Below are 18380 nucleotides of genomic sequence, written 5' to 3'. Positions count from 1 at the left end.
GGCACAGAAGTCAGTTTAACGTTAAGTTCTGACTGACATGTAATTGAGTTGTCAACTAGCATGAATTCAATCTCAAATCAACAACAAAAATGTATCCTGTCAATAGGTTTAGGTGAAAAGTTGGGTGAAAAAAAGCCGAAATTCCCTTAAATTGATTACCTTTTTGCCAATCCAATATCATCGCATAAACATATTTTTTTTAATGATGAGGAAACAACATTGATTCAACCAGTTTCTCGTGATTCTGGTTGTTGTCTCTGGTTGTTCAGTAGGAATGTGCTTTAGTTAATATGAGCAGAGGAAGGGGTGATGCATGATGAGAAATACTTAGGCTCCACATTCATCCAATTATCATAGATGTTTCCCCATCGCCTATTTCCTTCGAGGTAATTAGTGTGGTTCATTCATGCTCAAAATGACGTTCTCTATCCACGGCTCCCGTTGCCCTACAGGGCAGCATGGGGATTTCTGTTAAAGAGAGATCGGTCTAAAATGAGGGAATTTAGATATGATTTTCATTCGCTTCTCCCACTCCTCTACTCTGCTACCTCTCCCACTCCTCCATTGTGCTACCTCTCCCACTCCTGCATTCTGCTACCTCTCTCACTCCTCCATTCTGCTACCTCTCTCACTCCTCCATTCTGCTACCTCTCCCAATCCTGCATTCTGCTACCTCACCCACTCCTGCATTCTGCTACCTCTCCCACTCCTGCATTCTGCTACCTCTCCCACTCCTGCATTCTGCTACCTCACCCACTCCTCCATTCTGCTACCTCTCCCACTCCTGCATTCTGCTACCTCTCTCACTCCTGCATTCTGCTACCTCACCCACTTTTCCATTCTGCTACCTCACACACTCCTCCATTCTGCTACCTCTCCCAATCCTGCATTCTGCTACCTCTCCCACTCCTGCATTCTGCTACCTCACCCACTCCTCTATTCTGCTACCTCTCCGACTCCTCCATTCTGCTACCTCTCCCACTCCTGCATTCTGCTACCTCTCTCACTCCTGCATTCTGCTACCTCACCCACTCCTCCATCCTGCTACCTCTCTCACTCCTCCATTCTGCTACCTCTCCCACTCCTCCATTCTGCTACCTCTCTCACTCCTCCATTCTGCTACCTCTCCCAATCCTGCATTCTGCTACCTCACCCACTCCTGCATTCTGCTACCTCTCCCACTCCTCCATTCTGCTACCTCTCCCACTCCTGCATTCTGCTACCTAACCCACTCCTCCATCCTGCTACCTCTCTCACTCCTCCATTCTGCTACCTCTCCCACTCCTCCATTCTGCTACCTCTCTCACTCCTCCATTCTGCTACCTCTCTCACTCCTCCATTCTGCTACCTCTCTCACTCCTCCATTCTGCTACCTCTCCCACTCCTCCATTCTGCTACCTCTCTCACTCCTGCATTCTGCTACCTCACCCACTCCTCCATCCTGCTACTTCTCTCACTCCTCCATTCTGCTACCTCTCCCACTCCTCCATTCTGCTACCTCTCTCACTCCTCCATTCTGCTACCTCTCTCACTCCTCCATTCTGCTACCTCTCCCACTCCTGCATTCTGATACCTCTCCCACTCCTGCATTCTGATACCTCACCCACTCCTGCATTCTGCTACCTCTCCCACTGCTTCATTTTGCTAATCCATTTCTATGAGACGTGGCAGACATCTTGAGGAAGCAACCTTTTTCAACTTTCACCTCCCTGCTTCTTTTCATCTTCTCAGCCTTTCCAGCAACTGAACAAAAAAAAAAAGGATTCCGTTATTTACTTCATTAGTCATGTTGTTGGATTCTGAGTGTGACAGGTAGCAAATGGAGGATGGGAAAACAGAGACAGCAGACGTTTAGAGTCCCACTGGTTCAGTCTCGGGGAGAACAACAACCGACACATATTTCAAAACAAAATGGGAAATGGGTTATTTATAGTGACTGAGCTAGCTACGCTGATTGGATATTTCCATGCAGAAGGAATTATTAATGTGGAAATTATTAGGAGTTCAAAATAACAATGTAAAGCGAACCCTACATTGTGTCTGACACCATGCAAGCTTCAAGGTGTAGTGTAGCCTGCATAAATATACAAATTGCTCATTTTTGTAACAACAACAACACCATAATGTTTATAAAAAGGTAGATGATTAGGTTTTATCAATCAAATAAATATTACATAACAGTAGGCTGCTGAGGGGAGAACAGCTCATAATAATGGAAAAAATTGGTGTGCGTAACTGGTGGCAGGGAAGTCAGACGCAGGAGAGCAGAACTAGGTAATAGCCGGAGCTGTTTAATTTCAAAACCGCCGGCATAAAGAAATAACCAACATGGATACAAAACCCGACTCGCACCAGTAAACATGTGTACAAGCACTTACAACAAACAATTCCACACAAAGACATGGGGGGAACGGAGGGTTGAATACACAACGATTAATGAGGGAAATGAAAACCAGGTGTGTAGAAAAAACAAGCCAAAACAAATGGAAAATGAAAAGTGGATGGACTATGGCTAGAAGACCGGTGACGCTGACCGCCGAACATCGCCCGACCAAGGAGAGGAACCGACTTCGGCGGAAGTCGTGACAAAAAATGGAGTGAATGGAATGTCATCAAACACATGGAAACCATATGTTTGATGTATTTTATACCATTCCACATATACCACTCCAGCCATTTCCACAAGCCAGTCCTCCACAAATTAAGATACCACCAACCTCCTGTGGACAACATCACTGACAAATAAAACTTGAAGACACTTAGAAGCTTTTCTTTCCGGTGGTTGCACAACAAATCTCTTATACAATGAAATAAACACATAAAACACTATCATTGTTTGATTTACAACAACCAGGATGCAACCCCTCTCCCCCCAGTCCTCTCAAATGAAAACAAACAAGTGATAGTGTCACGCACTGACCGTAGAGATCTTTTTATTCTCTATGTTTGGTTGGTCAGGGTGTGACTCGAGTGGGAAACTCTATGTTCTTTGTTTCTATGTTTCTCAATTAGGGACAGCTGTCTATCGTTGTCTATGATTGGAAATCGTACTTAGGCAGCCTTTTTTCCTTTTGTATGTGTGGGTAGTTGTCTTTGTTAGTGGCAATATAGCCTAAGTAAGCTTCACGGTCGTTTTCTTGTTCTTTGTTTTGTTGGCGACATTTACCAATAAAAGAAATGTATGCTCACCATGCTGCACTTTGGTCCGGTCATTTCCACGACGACAGCGAGCGTGACAGATAGTGTCATCCTCACTGCTTACCACAAATGGAGTGCTCCTTTAAACATTAACAGAGATAGTACAGGACAAAACAAGACTGAAGAGCAGTGGTTATCGTTGTTTATATAATGTCTGGCTTACTGTTTGGACAATGTGTCAACACATTTTGAGTGTTTCTCCTCTTTTCTGGCCTTCTGTGTGGCTTTATTGGTTTTGATCTCCCACGCGGGGAAGAATTCTAGATTCTCTTGGCCACAACAAAAAACAGTTGTTATTTTTGCAGAGCTTACCAAGAGATTAAACTGAGCTGTTGTTTACAAACGGGAATTGAATGTCTTGTTTAATTTAATAAAAGGAGAAATGAAACACAAACCTATCCTCTGCTGAACGCAGTTCATGTCACCCAGCTCACTGAAAACTCTCTTCAAGAACAACGCACCATTGATATCCTGGATACCGTCTTACACCGTGCAATACAGAGGGAGAATGGGAATAATACTTGATTACCTATTACATTAAACTGTACACTAGTAAATATCTCTGGTCTATGAGAAAGTCACCTTTGAGGATTGTGAGAAAAGCTAGTTTGATTGATTTGATTGTTTGATCATAATTGTCTGCTATAATGAATCATTCTCAATAAAGCATCATTTTTTTCCCAGGCTAGTGACAGTCGGAGCTATCGATTAAAAATAGACAACTCAATGTGGTTCAACCTCACAGTACACAGTTAGGACAAGACTTCAGATAGTCATAAGAGTGAAATAAAATTCAATGAAACAGCTCCTTTAACGTTTAGCAGAACAGGTGCCCTTCTATTCATCACTAGACCTACTCTGATGGACATCTAGTAGAGGACAGAAACCCTTTTCCTACAAATGTTCCCTAAAATACAACTCTTTATTCAAATTAAATGTTGCCCGTGTGTTTATCTCTAGAGAAGTATAAGTGGCAAAGCTTCTAATCAGTAAAAGGTAAGAAAATCACAAACCCTATAAATGAATTGGAGAGAACTCCAGAGTATTGTTTTGTGTGTGTGTGTAAAAACATGAACCAAAAAGCCTCACAGGTCAACTGTTTACCTTTGACCTTCCTGTTCCCAGTCCCTCTAGTCTCACTGACTATTACAACAACATGTTACAACACTGGAGTTCAGTTTATGTAAATACCTTTCCTTAGGCGTCCACAGGAGATAACCCTGACCCTGCAGCTAATTATTCCACTGCAAAAGGAGTGCAGGCCAAGTCTACACAAAGTGGGACAATTTTGTCCCTACTTGATGTTTACACATTTCCTCATTGAGACATAACTGGTGTGATGAACAGGATTTAATTTGCACAGAAAATCAAAAGAAACAATTCTAAACTGTTAGACCTATAATTTATAACAGGTTACAGCACCTGTTATACCCAAGAGCTTGGAGGGTGTGTGAGTTTTAAAATAGCTAACATCTAGCAGTGTAAACACTCTTGAGTTAACGTTTAGCACCATCTTCATTTGTCTGCAGTTAATTTAATTGGGGCCTAGGTCCATGATAGGTCAGTGAGGCTGTTGGATAATGGTTGAAACGCTACACCCAATGTAAGATCCAAATCCTCTGTAATGTATTTAATTCAGAGTTATATGATATTGATAGCAGTCTATCGAATGTTTTAAAGATAGGTTACTCTCTTCAATCTTGATCCTTAATAACCTAACCTATTTGACCCTGGAACCATAATCAGATATTCATGCCGGAATGTTAATTGCAGCATGAAGCCTTTGTAGTCCCATTTGTGTATAAAGAAATGGTATAATATGGAATGTCTTTAGGCTTTATTCTTCAACATTTAGCTTAGTCCCCCAATCCATATCAATCAGGTAACTTTTTTTACTTTTCTTTTTAATGGCGCTGACAATTCTACCTGTCTTCTGAGTTTCCACTCTAGAATAATGGTTAAATTCTCCTTGCTTTAGCTAAGGTTGAACCGAAATAACAGCAGGAATGCTCCAGCTGCCACCTTATATTTTCATGGATGGATTTGAAGGAAACTGGATCGGACAGCCCATCTGCTATCTCTGTGTGTTGGGGCTGGTGTTGTGTTTGTGTAGAGGGAGGCACCAGTTTGATGTCTTACTATAAGATGCATAGACCTTTATCAGACCATGTTTGCAATGACTTTTTTCCCTTTTTTCTAAATTGCCTCTGTATAGACGGGTTGGTTGTTTAGCAACGAGATCTACGCATGCACAACTATGGGGCAAAACAGAAGGGGTTGGCTTAGATTGTTAACAACATGCAAACTATATTTTGTCTCCAATGTTGATTGAAAACGCAAATACGTTTGCACAATGAGCACTTTTTTGTCTCTCAAATACATTGTTACAGTTGTTGATTTACTAGCGAGTGAATTTGAGCCATATTAGCATAGACGTGACAACTTAAAACAACTCAAAACAAGACATGGTATCATGAACAAGATCAAATTTGCTGAAACGAGACAACTACGATTCCCCACATGCCAGTTTCTTGTCTTCATTTTTGCTAGCTATCTGGCCATCCAGAATCCCAACAGCAAGTTGATTTCTGCTCCATTAAAGCGTGCGCATTGTTTTCGTGACGTTGTTAGCTTACTGTCTATAAGAATGTGATTGCCTCAAGATGGACTGTTGTCAAAATGCTTGATGGCAAATTGACCACAGTGTCATGACTAATGCTGACACAATTCAAAATTATATAATACGGAGCATCGAACAACTGAGTCCAGGTATTGGTCTATAATAAGTCAGAAATGAGACATTACCGATGTTCTTCAAATCAAGATGCATTTCTTTCCCCTAAAATAATAATGCAGTACTCCCAACCCTTATCTTGATACAGAAACCCATTTCACTACGAGAAAATAACTTTTGTTCCCACCATTATGTCACTGTTGTGGCAATGAACTGTTGGGCAACATGGAGACAATAGACTCCGTGGCAACTTTTCTCAATTCTCAAGTTAAGTTGATGATAGATGGGCTAGCTGGCTACCAAAGTGAATGAAAACAGATCACTCAAAAATCTAACCTGACATATTATAAAAGTTTACCTTTTCCCTTAGAGCTTGGAAGAAGATCCTTGATGGCTTCACTCTTGATCTAAGATGACCGTGAAGGTCTCCTTCCAAGGACATTTGGACGTTTGATACATCTGCTCAGCTCTCGGGGCTAGAGGCTAATTGAATATGGCCTGGCTGGCTGAGGGATATCAGTGAGCAGTATTGGGGAGGATACCACATAGTTCATAATGAATGATGGAATGGGATTCCTCTTCTGTTTCCAAGCAACAGCCGTTTGTGTTTTGCCTCAAGGTGAAAGGCTGCTCTTCCCAATCGTATATATCCTGCTCTCTGTGTGTGCTGACAGTGAGCACAAATCCTAGGGAGGCCATTTCAAACACATCAGGAGGGGAACGGCCATGCAAACTAAATAATGAATTGCGCTAACCTTTATGGGAGCATAGCGGGGGTAATGGGTTGGCGTTTTATTATTTGCAATAACAGCACCGTGTTAGGTTAGGGAAGGCTTTTCCTCTCAAGCTCGGAGTAATAATGGTAGTGATATTCATCTTGGATGTCTTGGTAAATTGTTCCAGGTGATCATGGGTTCAGAAAGGGTATTCACATTAAAGGGCCAATCCGCAGTCGCTACATCCATTTTTTGGGTGTTTAAATGTATGATATGTAGCCATCGATTCTGGAAAAATATAACTTCATGAGCTGAGTTCAGGTGGCGTAGCCCATCAGAACCCCCAAAATAGAAGCTTTCACTCCAGTGTTGGTAAACAAAGTAAAGGTAAACAACAACTGTACAGCTTCAAAACATGTTCATAACTATAATGTTGATGTAATGGATGGTCAGTCCTTGCATCCATAACTCTGTTTAGGAATTTGAAAACTGAAGCCCAATCCTTCAGCTTTTTACCAAATCAATGGCAGGGACTGCACTTTTGTTATGTTTCAACTACAGATTTCCCCTTTATAGCCACCAGCTCACGAAGGTGTACTTTCTAGCGGCTTTTGGCTAATTTAAACTCATTCTATGAACTAGCTAAGGCCTAAGCACTGACACCTTGCCAGCATACATTGTCTTCAGCTTTCAGTCCCCCTTTTGACCTAAACTACAATCACCATCTAGACTATCATGAGAGGCTACGTTTAGGTCATTTATCAACACAAAGAGCATAGAGATATGCTTCATTAGATAATTAATCTTGAACCGTTTAATTACAAGGGCTGAAAATGCTTTTCTTATCTGCTTCTTATTAGGGGATACCTCAAGAGGCTACAGCTAATAGCCACTTTAAGCCCCATTGGAGCCAAATGGGTCATGGCGACTTGACGTCTCCATGTTTGAATAGGCTTTAATCTGAGCCAACAAGAGTCTACAGAGGTCAGAGGTCACAGAGGCTACAGAGGGCTGTGGGTTTGAATAATGAGTTCTCCACTCTGCTCCATTTAAAGTTTAGCCACAGTATGTTGGTACCATCCAGTGTGAACACATGTATACAAAATACACCTGATACATTTGATTATCATGTCAAATTGAAATGACTTTTAACCACATTGAACAGAGAGGAATTCACCTCTTCACACCCACAAGCAGAAACTTAGGAACTAGGTCATTTGTTTGGTAGGGGAGAGTGTGGTAAGTTGAGCCACCGTTGCTTCGAGGAAACCATACACAAAATGAATAATTTGACCAAATATGGAGGAAAAGGTAATAATGTCATGGAGTCCATGGAGGAAGAAACCACATGGAAAAAGTGGTAAGCAAGTTCGGTCCAAAGAATGGATTTTCAAATGAATGTATTACTTACTGTATGTTAGAGGTTTCATGATGCTTGTATCTTGACCAAAGTAGATCATGTAAAGATTTTTCTAAACATCTATAAACTTCAATATGAGGTTCTAAACCTAGCATGAACGTGCATCCTTGTAGTTGTGTGGACTAATATAGTCAAAATGTTTGCCTTGGGATAAACTGAGCCAAAGCTCATGGAATAAGTTGAACCAATGGTTGAGCCTATGGCGAGTTGAGAAAATTAAAGTGTTTTCTTACCAGGCCTAAATCAAGGCATTGTTACTGGGATATGCGGTAACAGCAGGGCCTGGCCTATGTTAAAAGTACAAAATATTTGTTAGGTGTTAAGCCTGTGTTAAAAGATGCTTAAAATTATTAACATACTGATCCAAGATGATATAGCAGTGCAGACGCGGTTTGTCGTTCTCCCCTGTACATTTTGTATTTTTCGTCTTTTTTGTATATATTTCAATTTATTTTCAATCTCTTTTCCATTTTTAAATTAAATATAGCTTCCGGTAACCCGCCTCACCCAATGTGATACGGATCCGCTATTTTTAGACCTTTTAGACCTATTTTTAGCCAGAACCTCCATCAGAAGCTAACCAGCAAATTAGCTACTAGCTATTTAGTCATTGTCAGCCACTGCTAACGGCCTTTACCTTTGGCACAGACACCAGCCGCTTTTAGCCTGGATAATACTCGCCAGCCTGCCAGTATCGGACTGTTTTCTCCACTACAATGTCGGATTCCTGCCATAAGCTCTGGATCATTACTCCTGATCATCACAGCTAGCTAGCTGCCACCTCGTGGCCCAGTCACAAAGCTAGCTATGAGCCAGGCCCACATCCCGGACCGCTCAGTGATCACTCGGCTACACGGTTGATGCCTCCCGGACTCTTCCCCAACATGGCTAGAACTCCACTACTCCTCCGGATCCTTGCCGTAAGTTCTGGACCTTTGCATTGGATCATCGCTGCTAACTAGCTGCTACCGAGTGGCTATAGTGGCTAACGCCCCTGTCCTGAAGCTAGCACCAGTTAGCCACGAGCCAGGCGCATCTCCAGACTAGCAAACAAAATTACTAAAACCTACAATACCTCTTTTGCCAACTGGCCTGGGCCCTTTGTCAACACGAAGCCCTGCCGTTCCACCACTATTGGTCTGCCGACGTAACTCCATCCGCTGTGCCCCCAACCGGCCTTTGCCGGACGTAGCCCCGGCCTGCTAACTTTTAACGCTGTGTCTCCTGTTAGCTGGGTAGTAATGACTAGCCAGCGGCTTCCCTGTTTCATCTATTGCTGTACACTGGACCCTATGATCACTTGGCTACAAAGCTGATGCCTGCTGGACTGTTCATTAATCACGGTACTCCATTTTGCTATCTGTCAGCCCCAGCTTCGAACTCAGGCCCTGTGTGTAGTTAACTGACCCTCTCTGCCCATTCATCGCCATTTTACCTGTTGTTGTTGTCTTAGCTGATTAGCTGTTGTCTTGCCCGTTGTTGTCTTAGCTAGCTCTCCCAATCAACATCTGTGATTGCTTTATGCCTTGGGGTTGTACCAGGTACAACCCCAAATCCATAAACATGGGCACCCTCATAGATATCATCCTTACCAAATTGCCCTCCAAATACACCTCCACTGTTTTCAATCAGGATCTCAGGGATTACTGCCTCATTACTGCATCAGCTAAGAGTCCATGATAAAACGACCACCCCTCATCACTGACAAACACTCCCTAAAACACTTCAGCGAGCAGGCCTTTCTAATCGACCTGGCCCAGGAATTCTGGAAGGATATTGACCTCAGTCAGTCTAAGATGCCTGGTCGTTCTTCAAGAGTAATTTCCTCACCATCTTTAATAAGCATCCCCCTTTCAAAAACTGCAGAACTAAGAACAGATATAGCCCTTGGTTCACGCCAGACCAGACTGCCCTGATTGCCCTGAAAAAGGCCAGCTTTTTCAAATTTGCATCCTGTAGCTCTAACTCTAAAAAATGTTGGGACAATGTAAAGTTCAAGGAGAACAAGAGCACCTCCTCCCAGCTGCCCACTGGACTGAGGCTAGGTAACACTGATTCCCTGATCCACCTCTACGCAGATGACACCATTATGTATACATCTGGCCCTTCTTTGGACATTGTGTTAACAAACCTCCAAACGAGCTTCAATGCTATACAACACTTCTTTGTGGCCTCCAACTGCTCTTAAACGCTAGTAAAACTAAATGCATGCTTTTCAATCGTTCACTGCCCTTGCTCTCCTAGCATTACTACTCCGGATGGTTCTGACTTAGAATATGTGGACCTAGGTATCTGGCTAGACTGTAAACTCTCCTTCCAGACTCATATTAAACATCTCCAATCCAAAATTAAATCTAGAATCTGCTTTCTATTTTGCAACAAAACATCCTTCACTCACGCCGCCAAACATAACCTAGTAAAACTGACTATCCTACCGATCCTCGACTTCGGCGATGTCATTTACGAAATAACCTCCAACACTCTACTCAGAAAACTGGATGCAGTCTATCACAGTGCCATCTGTTTTGTCACCAAAGCCCCATATACGACCCATCACTATTCGACGCCAGACCCACTGGCTCCAGGTCATCTATAAGTCTTTTCTAGGTAAATCTCTGCCTTATCTCAGCTCACTGGTCACAATAACAACACCCGTAGGACACATTCCAGCAGGTATATCTTACTGGTCATCCCCAAAGCCAACATATCCTTTGGCTGCCTTTCCAATGATTGGAACAAATTGCAAAAATTGCTGAATGTGGTGACTTGTATTTCCCTCACTAACTTTAAACATTAGCTATCCGAGCAGCTAACCGATCGCTGCACCTGTACATAGCCCATCTATAAATAGCCCATCCAACTACCTCATCCCCATACTGTTCTTTGTTTAATTTTTTTTGCTCCTTTGCACACCAGTATTTCGACTTGCACATCATCATCTGAACATATATCACTCCAGTATTAATTTGCTAAATTGTAATTACTTTCTACCATGGCCTATTTATTGCCTTACCTCCTCATGCCATTTGCACACACTGTATATATACTTTTTTCCTATTGTGTTATTGACTATTGTCTGCTTGTTCATTCCATGTGTAACTTTGTGTTGTAGTTTGTGTCGCACTGCTTTGCTTTTCCTTAGCCAGTTCGCAGTTGTAAATGAGAACTTTAAATGTAAATGAGAAGGTTAAATAAAAAATAAATAAAAAAAAAACAGACAAAAAGTGATTGTAATTGTGTTGAATTGTGTTTGGAAAATAAAGATAGACATGGTTTTAAAAAGGTACTGGTAATATTTAATTCAGTACAAAAATGTGTAGGTGGCTTTGCTTAACTTACACTTTTCAAGCATTCCAATTTACCCCATACCCAGGCTAAGTTGTGCCAAGGGACCACTTTTTTTGGATAAGTTCTGGACAAGTTCAAAACTGTAATGTTTACATGAATTCTGATTATTTTCAGGGACACAACATCCTGATATATATGTATAGATAGCTGTGTTAAAAATAACGCTTTACAGTATTTCCCTTTACAGAGTGATGCTGAATGTTAAAAAAATTGCTCACTATCCCCTACTTTCCACCTACCTGAGGATTTTCTGGACCAGGATAATACATCACTTCCATCAAGCATTACATGTGATATGTAATGCTTATACCATACAGGTAGATTTAAATGAAATTCCCCTAAATCTGACTCACAGTTAGGCTACCTCCTAAGAAGAATGCCAAGAGTGTGTAAATGTCACGACTTCCACCAAAGTCGGTCCCTCTCCTTGTTCGGGCGGCGTTCGGCGGTCGACGTCACCGGCCTTCTATCCATCGCCGATCCACTTTTCATTATCCATTTGTTTGGTCTTTGTTTTACACACCTGGTTTCAATTCCCCAATTACATGTTCCTTATTTAACCCTCTGTTTTCTCCATGGTTTTTGTGAGTGTTTGTTTTATGTATTTCAGTCCTTTTGTGTGGGCTTGGTATATCTTCATGTATTTGGCAATTTTGACTAATGTAACTTTTATTACTTATCTCTGCTGTCCTGTGCCTGACTCCTCTGCACCAGCTACTTCCAGACCTTTTACAGTAAAGCTGTCATCTAGGCAAGGATGTCTACTTTGAAGAATCTCAAAGATAAAATATATCTGTTTAACGCTTTTTTTGGTTACTACATTGTTCCATATGTGTTATTTCATAGTTTTGATGTTTTCACTATTATTCTACAATGTAGAAAATAGTAAAAATGAAGAAAAACCCTTGAATGAGTAGGTGTGTCCAAACCTTTGACTGGTACTGTATAATAGAACGTTCCCTGGTGAATTGCATTATGTGTAAAAAACTATTGAAACCCTTGTCGTTCTGTCCTGGGCAGGTGGTTGGTAGGTGCTGTCCTACAACAGACATGATGGAGCCTGGGTAAAGTATTTAGCTGTAGACTTATTCATTTGCTCCAGTTTGTTATATTGTCAATATTGTAAAGAAGTTTGTCCCCTATTTATTCTTCACTTGCTAATAAAAGCACTCACCTTAGGCAGAAAGATGCAGTACCATCCTTGTATGCCTTATCACTGAAATATCCCCCGTGAAGGCCTAGTTTACACAGGTATCAGCTACCATATAGTAATTCATTGTTTGATTGGTTTAACATTGTGCAAGTGATCTAGACTGGTTGAGTACAGGCCTACGCTACAGTGCATGTTTTCCCTACAGCTTAATCCAAAACCTACAACAATCCAATTTCCCAGATAGATCCCAGATTTCCAATACAAGCTGGGTTTTAACTTTTATCTGAAGTGTTCCCAAAGACCACCAGCCATGTACAAGTTCCCTGAATGAGATAGATACTTTGATGGAGTTTCTGGCAAAAACTGAACAAGTAATGTGCTTCAGATGTGAATATTTCATTGCAGTGGAATGAATAGTGGCAGATTAAGGTGTAGAGAGAGCTGACAAGATGTGACCAGAGGTCATAGCTTGCCACTGTTCATCACATCCCAAGTTATGGAGAGAGAAGTTCCTTTGGTTTCCAAAGAATTCCAAATATGAAAGGTGACAACTGTACATTTGGAAGATCAACAATAATAATACATTTACACTCATCAACAGGTTATTTCTAATGTATAATACCTGATTTTGGTAAACATTAGAAAAGAAAGTGTTATAGAGAGAAGAATAACATGCAATGACCACTCATCACTACCATAACATAAAAACTCTAAATCACATTGAGGCATTTGTAGCTTACTTTCAATGCATTATGGCAATGTAATGGTGCTTCTGTAGGGTCACAGTAGCCTCCAGAATGTAATGAAGATACAGTGTGAACACCATTTTAAAAATGTATTTAACTAGGCATGTCAGATAAGAACAAATTCTTATTTATAATGACCACCTACCCCGGCCGAACACAGGCGATACTGGGTCGATTGTGTGCCGCCCAATCACGGCTGGATGTGACAGCCTGGATTCAAACCAGGGACTATAGTGACACCTCTTGCACTGAGATGCAATGCCTTAGACCGCTGTGCCACTCAGGAGCCCAATCTATTCATATTATTAGTGTAAGCTAATGTTCATACACAAATGCAACACCTTACCATAGTAGAAGGTTTAGGAGTGAATAATGAAAGTGATATATATATATGGCACAGTGGTCTAAGGCACTGCGTCTCATTGCAAGTGGAGTCACTACAGACCATGGTTCACATCTGGCTGTGAATGGGAGTCCCATAGGGATGTGCACAATTGGTCCAGGATAGGCTGTCAATGTAAATCAGAAGTTGCCTAGATACATTAAAAATATGTAATCTCAAGAGAGAACTGGTCCAACTGATAATGGAACTAGAAATATAGTTATTTATTATTAATTTCGAAAAATGTAATATGAACCGTTTTACGAGTTTGTGTCCAGCTCACCATCAAGGAGAGTAAATATAGCCAGTCTATTACTAACCGGAAGTGCGTGGATGATCAGCTACCATCATCAGTCTTTTAAACAAAAGTTCAAGAAGGTTTCACAGCAACTTTACTGTAGTCTACTTCCCCGACCGCTGACATGTCTTCAATGAATAGCTGGTGGATTACATGCATTGTTTTACTTCATTCCGCTTATTTGGGATCTTGTGATTCAGACTCTGGAATAGGTAAGATAAGAATTTTTACTTGTTGATATATAATTTTCTCCCTTGTGTGTCCATGAGTTCGAGTTGGACTTTGCATTCAACGATCTACAGTTGTGTAAGTTAGTTGTTTCAAGATGTATGTCTTTCAATATTTCCCCCGAATAGACTTCACGTGTCAAGAAGCCCGGGAGTAATTTGGATTTAGCCAATTCAATATCAAATGATGGCGCCTGATATCCCCAACATGGATAAACAGAAAACGGAGTTATGCCACTTTCACGCTCATTTCTCTCAGCTTTAGTTCGGTTATGTTGACACAAAACCTTACAAAAAAAGGTATTGCAGTTTTGAAACTGCAGTAAAAGTGCAGTAACTGCAGTCGACTGTGGTATTTTGGACGCAGTAATTGCAGAATTGAACTGCAGTTGAACGATACCACACTGTAATTGTAGTAAAACCGCCGAATTATTGTAGTAAAAAAACGGTGTTCTTTTGGACGAAGGATTTGCAGCATACTGTAGTTAGACTGCACTTATATTGCATTGTACTACAGTTAAACTGCACTCTGACTGCAATCTTTTTCGTAAGGGGCTTAACCATTGTTAATAGTTAATTATAGCCTAGTGTTTGTGCGCAGATGTGCTTGACGAACACGCGTAAAATTCCATACAATTCCATGTGGACAACTATTAAACGTCCTACTTTAAAAATAGGCTATTATTATCTATTGTCATATTTTAATTGTGCCTGGTCAGTTGACCATATATCCTGCCACTTGTTAACTACATAGCCTAAGGACTAAGTCATTTGATTTCCGTTTTCCAATACTGTGCATTCTCCTTGACGTTTTAAAAGACCTGGTAGGCAACCTCTTTCCAAGCTTTAGGCCATTTATCAAACCACGTTTTTAACCCTCAAGCTCCCAACATATTTTACATACATTGATTACCAACTGGGGTCATTTTGACCCCAATAAGAAACTATTGGAAAAAGCAACAATCAAAGCAAAATATAAATGTAATTATCATCAAAATATCATTAGACATGTCAACAATATTATCTGGGGAAAAAAATTACCAAAACAGGCTGTTATTTTAGCTAAATTGGGAAACACTTAAATTTCTTATTCTGTAAAGCCCCCCCCCCCCCCCCCCCCCCCAAAATATCTTCCTTGATTTAATGTGCAGTTTTTTTCCAAAGTAGAATCGACATAAGTACTAAAAAGCAGAGTTACCATCATTTGATTCAAGCATCATTTAGTTTTTGAAGTAAATATACAACTTGACATATTTATGTGATAAAAACCACAGGGCACAGCCAAGTCAGCATTATCAACGTTGTTAATGAAACAATGGGAGTCGTATGAGCTATGATAACATGCATCAAAACGCATAAAACCAAATGGTATAGCACCCAACATATCATAACAAGTTGCACATATAGAATGTTGGAGGGTATTATATGAATTCAATTTTTTGGGAGAACACAATTCAGCATTATTTGTACAGAGGGTATCTAGTTTCTATATTACAGTTCTACCAAGTATTCATTTGCCTGGCTCCACATTTGCATTTACTTAATTTAGCAGACGCTCTTGTCCAGAGCGACTTACAGTTGTGAGTGCATACATTTTCATACTAGTCCCCTGTGGGAATCAAACCCATAACGCTGGCTTTGCAAGCATCATGCTCTGCCAACTGAGCTACACGGAACTACCCAGAGTCCTAGTGCCGGCCAAACTCTACGCTACGCCCACAGATGTTAGTTTCTTCTCCGCATTGAGTCTGGATCTGAGTACCTCCCTGACGATTTATAGAATGCAAACGCTTTCTAAATATTGTGATTGGTTCCAGAAAACGGTGGGTTGGACCAGAGTCCGAACACACATGGGCATTTTGAAAATTAGTCATTGGCTTTGATACTTTGTTTGCTTAGAGATAATCCAATCGCTGATGACTTTGTTTTGTACAACACCCCTCATTTTGACGTCACCACAAACGACTTCAACGATGGCCGTCTCAGACTGAAGAATGTAGCGAACAATAGAGCAGCGGTAGAATTCAGAGTCGTCAGGCAGTGTTCATACCGCTGACAGACTTTTATCAGCAGCTTTGACTGACACTAAGAATATATCTAAGGTCATTTAGATTTTGTACATGGCCATACCTAGTTATAACCAATGATAACGACAGGCATGAGGTGCTCCATCTCTGCAGATGATCAGTCTATTTGGTCTAGGTCACTGATACAGGTCCACCTCCACCTCAATGATGATATGTGCAATTTAAAGCCCCCATGCAGTCTATTTAGTTGTATTTTGAAATCATCACTTTATGCCTAACAAATCACTCTGTGTGTTTATTTAATGAAAATAACTTTTTTTATAATTCATTTCCCTGAGCCTCTTTTGGGCATTGAAATGCTGTCTGATCGTGTGAGCGTTAGGAAACTAATTTGAAGGTATTTACTTACACAGCCGTGATAGAGCCCACTGTCCCTTACACAGATGAATGGTCATTGATGTATTATAATCAGATCAGATTGTGACATCATGATCTGAGCCAAAATCTCCATCCCACATGAACAGGCAGAAATTTCAGGATACATTTTTTTTAGCTCTTACACAAAAAGGGCATGATCATAACTTTCAACATTTCAGGGTGTTATTTCGACCTGATAGTGTGGAAATATCAGGGGGGGGGGGGGATCTGGAAAATCAAGTTAACTGCACTGCCCCTTATATAATGACCCCAGAGAAACCTGGATTCAAATTAAGACTGTTTTAGGTTTGCCCTAGAATAACTACTTTTCTGAGAATACACACCAATACGGCTCTATACAGTTGATGTCGGAAGAGTACGCACACCTTAGCCAAATACATTTCAACTCAGTTTTTCACAATTCCTGACATTTAATCTGAGTAAAAATTCCCTGTTTTAGGTCAATTAGGATCATCACTTTATTTTAAGAATGTGAAACGTTAGAATAATAGTAGAGAGAGATTTATTTAAGCTTTTATTTCTTTCATCACATTCCCAGTGGGTCAGATGTTTACGTACACTCAATTAGTATTTGGTAGCATTGCCTTTAAATTGTTTAACTTGGGTCAATTGTTTTGGGTAGCCTTCCACAAGGTTCCCACAATAAGTTGGGGGAATTTTGTCAGAGCTGGTGTAAGTAACTGTGTCAGGTTTGTAGGCCTCCTTGCTCGCTCGTGCTTTTTCAGTTCTGGCCACACATTTTCTATAGGATTGAGTTCAGGGCTTTGTGATGGCCACTCCAATACCTTGACTTTGTTGTCCTTAAGCCATTTTGCCACAACTTTGGAAGTATGCTTGGGGTCATTGTTCATTTGGAAGACCCATTTGCGACCAAGCTTTAACCTCCTGACTGATGTCTTGAGATGTTGCTTCAATTTATCCACATAATTTTCCTTCCTCATGAAGCCATCTATTTTGTGAAGGGCACCAGTTCCTCCTGCAGCAAAGCACCCCCCAACATGATGCTGCCACCCCCGTGCTTCACGGTTGGGATGGTGGTCTTCGGCTTGCAAGCCTCCCCCTTTTTCCTCCAAACATAACGATGGTCATTATGGACAAACAGTTCTATTTTTGTTTCATCAGACCAGAGAACATTTCTCCAAAAAGTACGATCTTTGTCCCCATATGCATTTGCAAACCGTCGTCTGGCTTTTTTTTAATGGTGGTTTTGGAGCAGTGGCTTCTTCCTTGTCCAGATGGCGCACAGTTCATACCCTGATCAGAGCTGCAGCTGGGAGTTCCTTATGCCAGGTTGCAATAGTCTCAAAGGTTGTTAAGGTGGCGCAATGAGTAGGGATGGTACAAAATATACTGTAGGGCAAACCTGGCCAGGTATCCTCGACGGCCTGTCATTGAGGTTCTGTAGAAGACATATGAAGTTCAATAGTCTGCAATAGAATTTAAATCCCCTCATATTGGTATTTTACTGGGATATAACGTGTTACTGTACTATTGCCATTTTATGACCACTTTATTACTGTATGTGTTTTAATGTCATGTGTGTTACCTAGGACATGGCCCACATCTGGGCCAAAGTCATGATATGACTGCTAAAGATGGCAGATCTTAATTTGATCACCCTGTTGCAGGAGAACTTTGCGAAAAATGTAGAAACTCCTACAAAAATGTCCATGAATTATAATTCCAAATAATA

General features: G+C 41.0%; 1 protein-coding gene across 2 annotated transcripts in view; it reads left to right on the top strand.

Annotated features, from left to right (window-relative positions):
- Positions 1-14024: 14024 nt before the first annotated feature.
- LOC110520593 (tissue factor pathway inhibitor) overlaps positions 14025-18380 on the top strand; it is a 46878-nt gene continuing 42522 nt past the window's right edge. Inside the window, exon 1 of one of the 2 annotated variants that reach the window (XM_036975222.1) lies at positions 14025-14207. In XM_036975222.1, coding sequence (XP_036831117.1) covers positions 14120-14207 — 88 coding nt within the window. In that variant the 5' untranslated portion in view covers positions 14025-14119. The remainder of the gene's footprint in view (positions 14208-18380) is intronic. The other variant, XM_021597988.2, reaches the window with a different exon arrangement.

Source organism: Oncorhynchus mykiss, chromosome 3 (genome assembly GCF_013265735.2).
Source record: "Oncorhynchus mykiss isolate Arlee chromosome 3, USDA_OmykA_1.1, whole genome shotgun sequence".
Classification (NCBI taxonomy): domain Eukaryota; kingdom Metazoa; phylum Chordata; class Actinopteri; order Salmoniformes; family Salmonidae; genus Oncorhynchus; species Oncorhynchus mykiss.
This window is presented reverse-complemented; position numbering and strand designations above follow the sequence as displayed.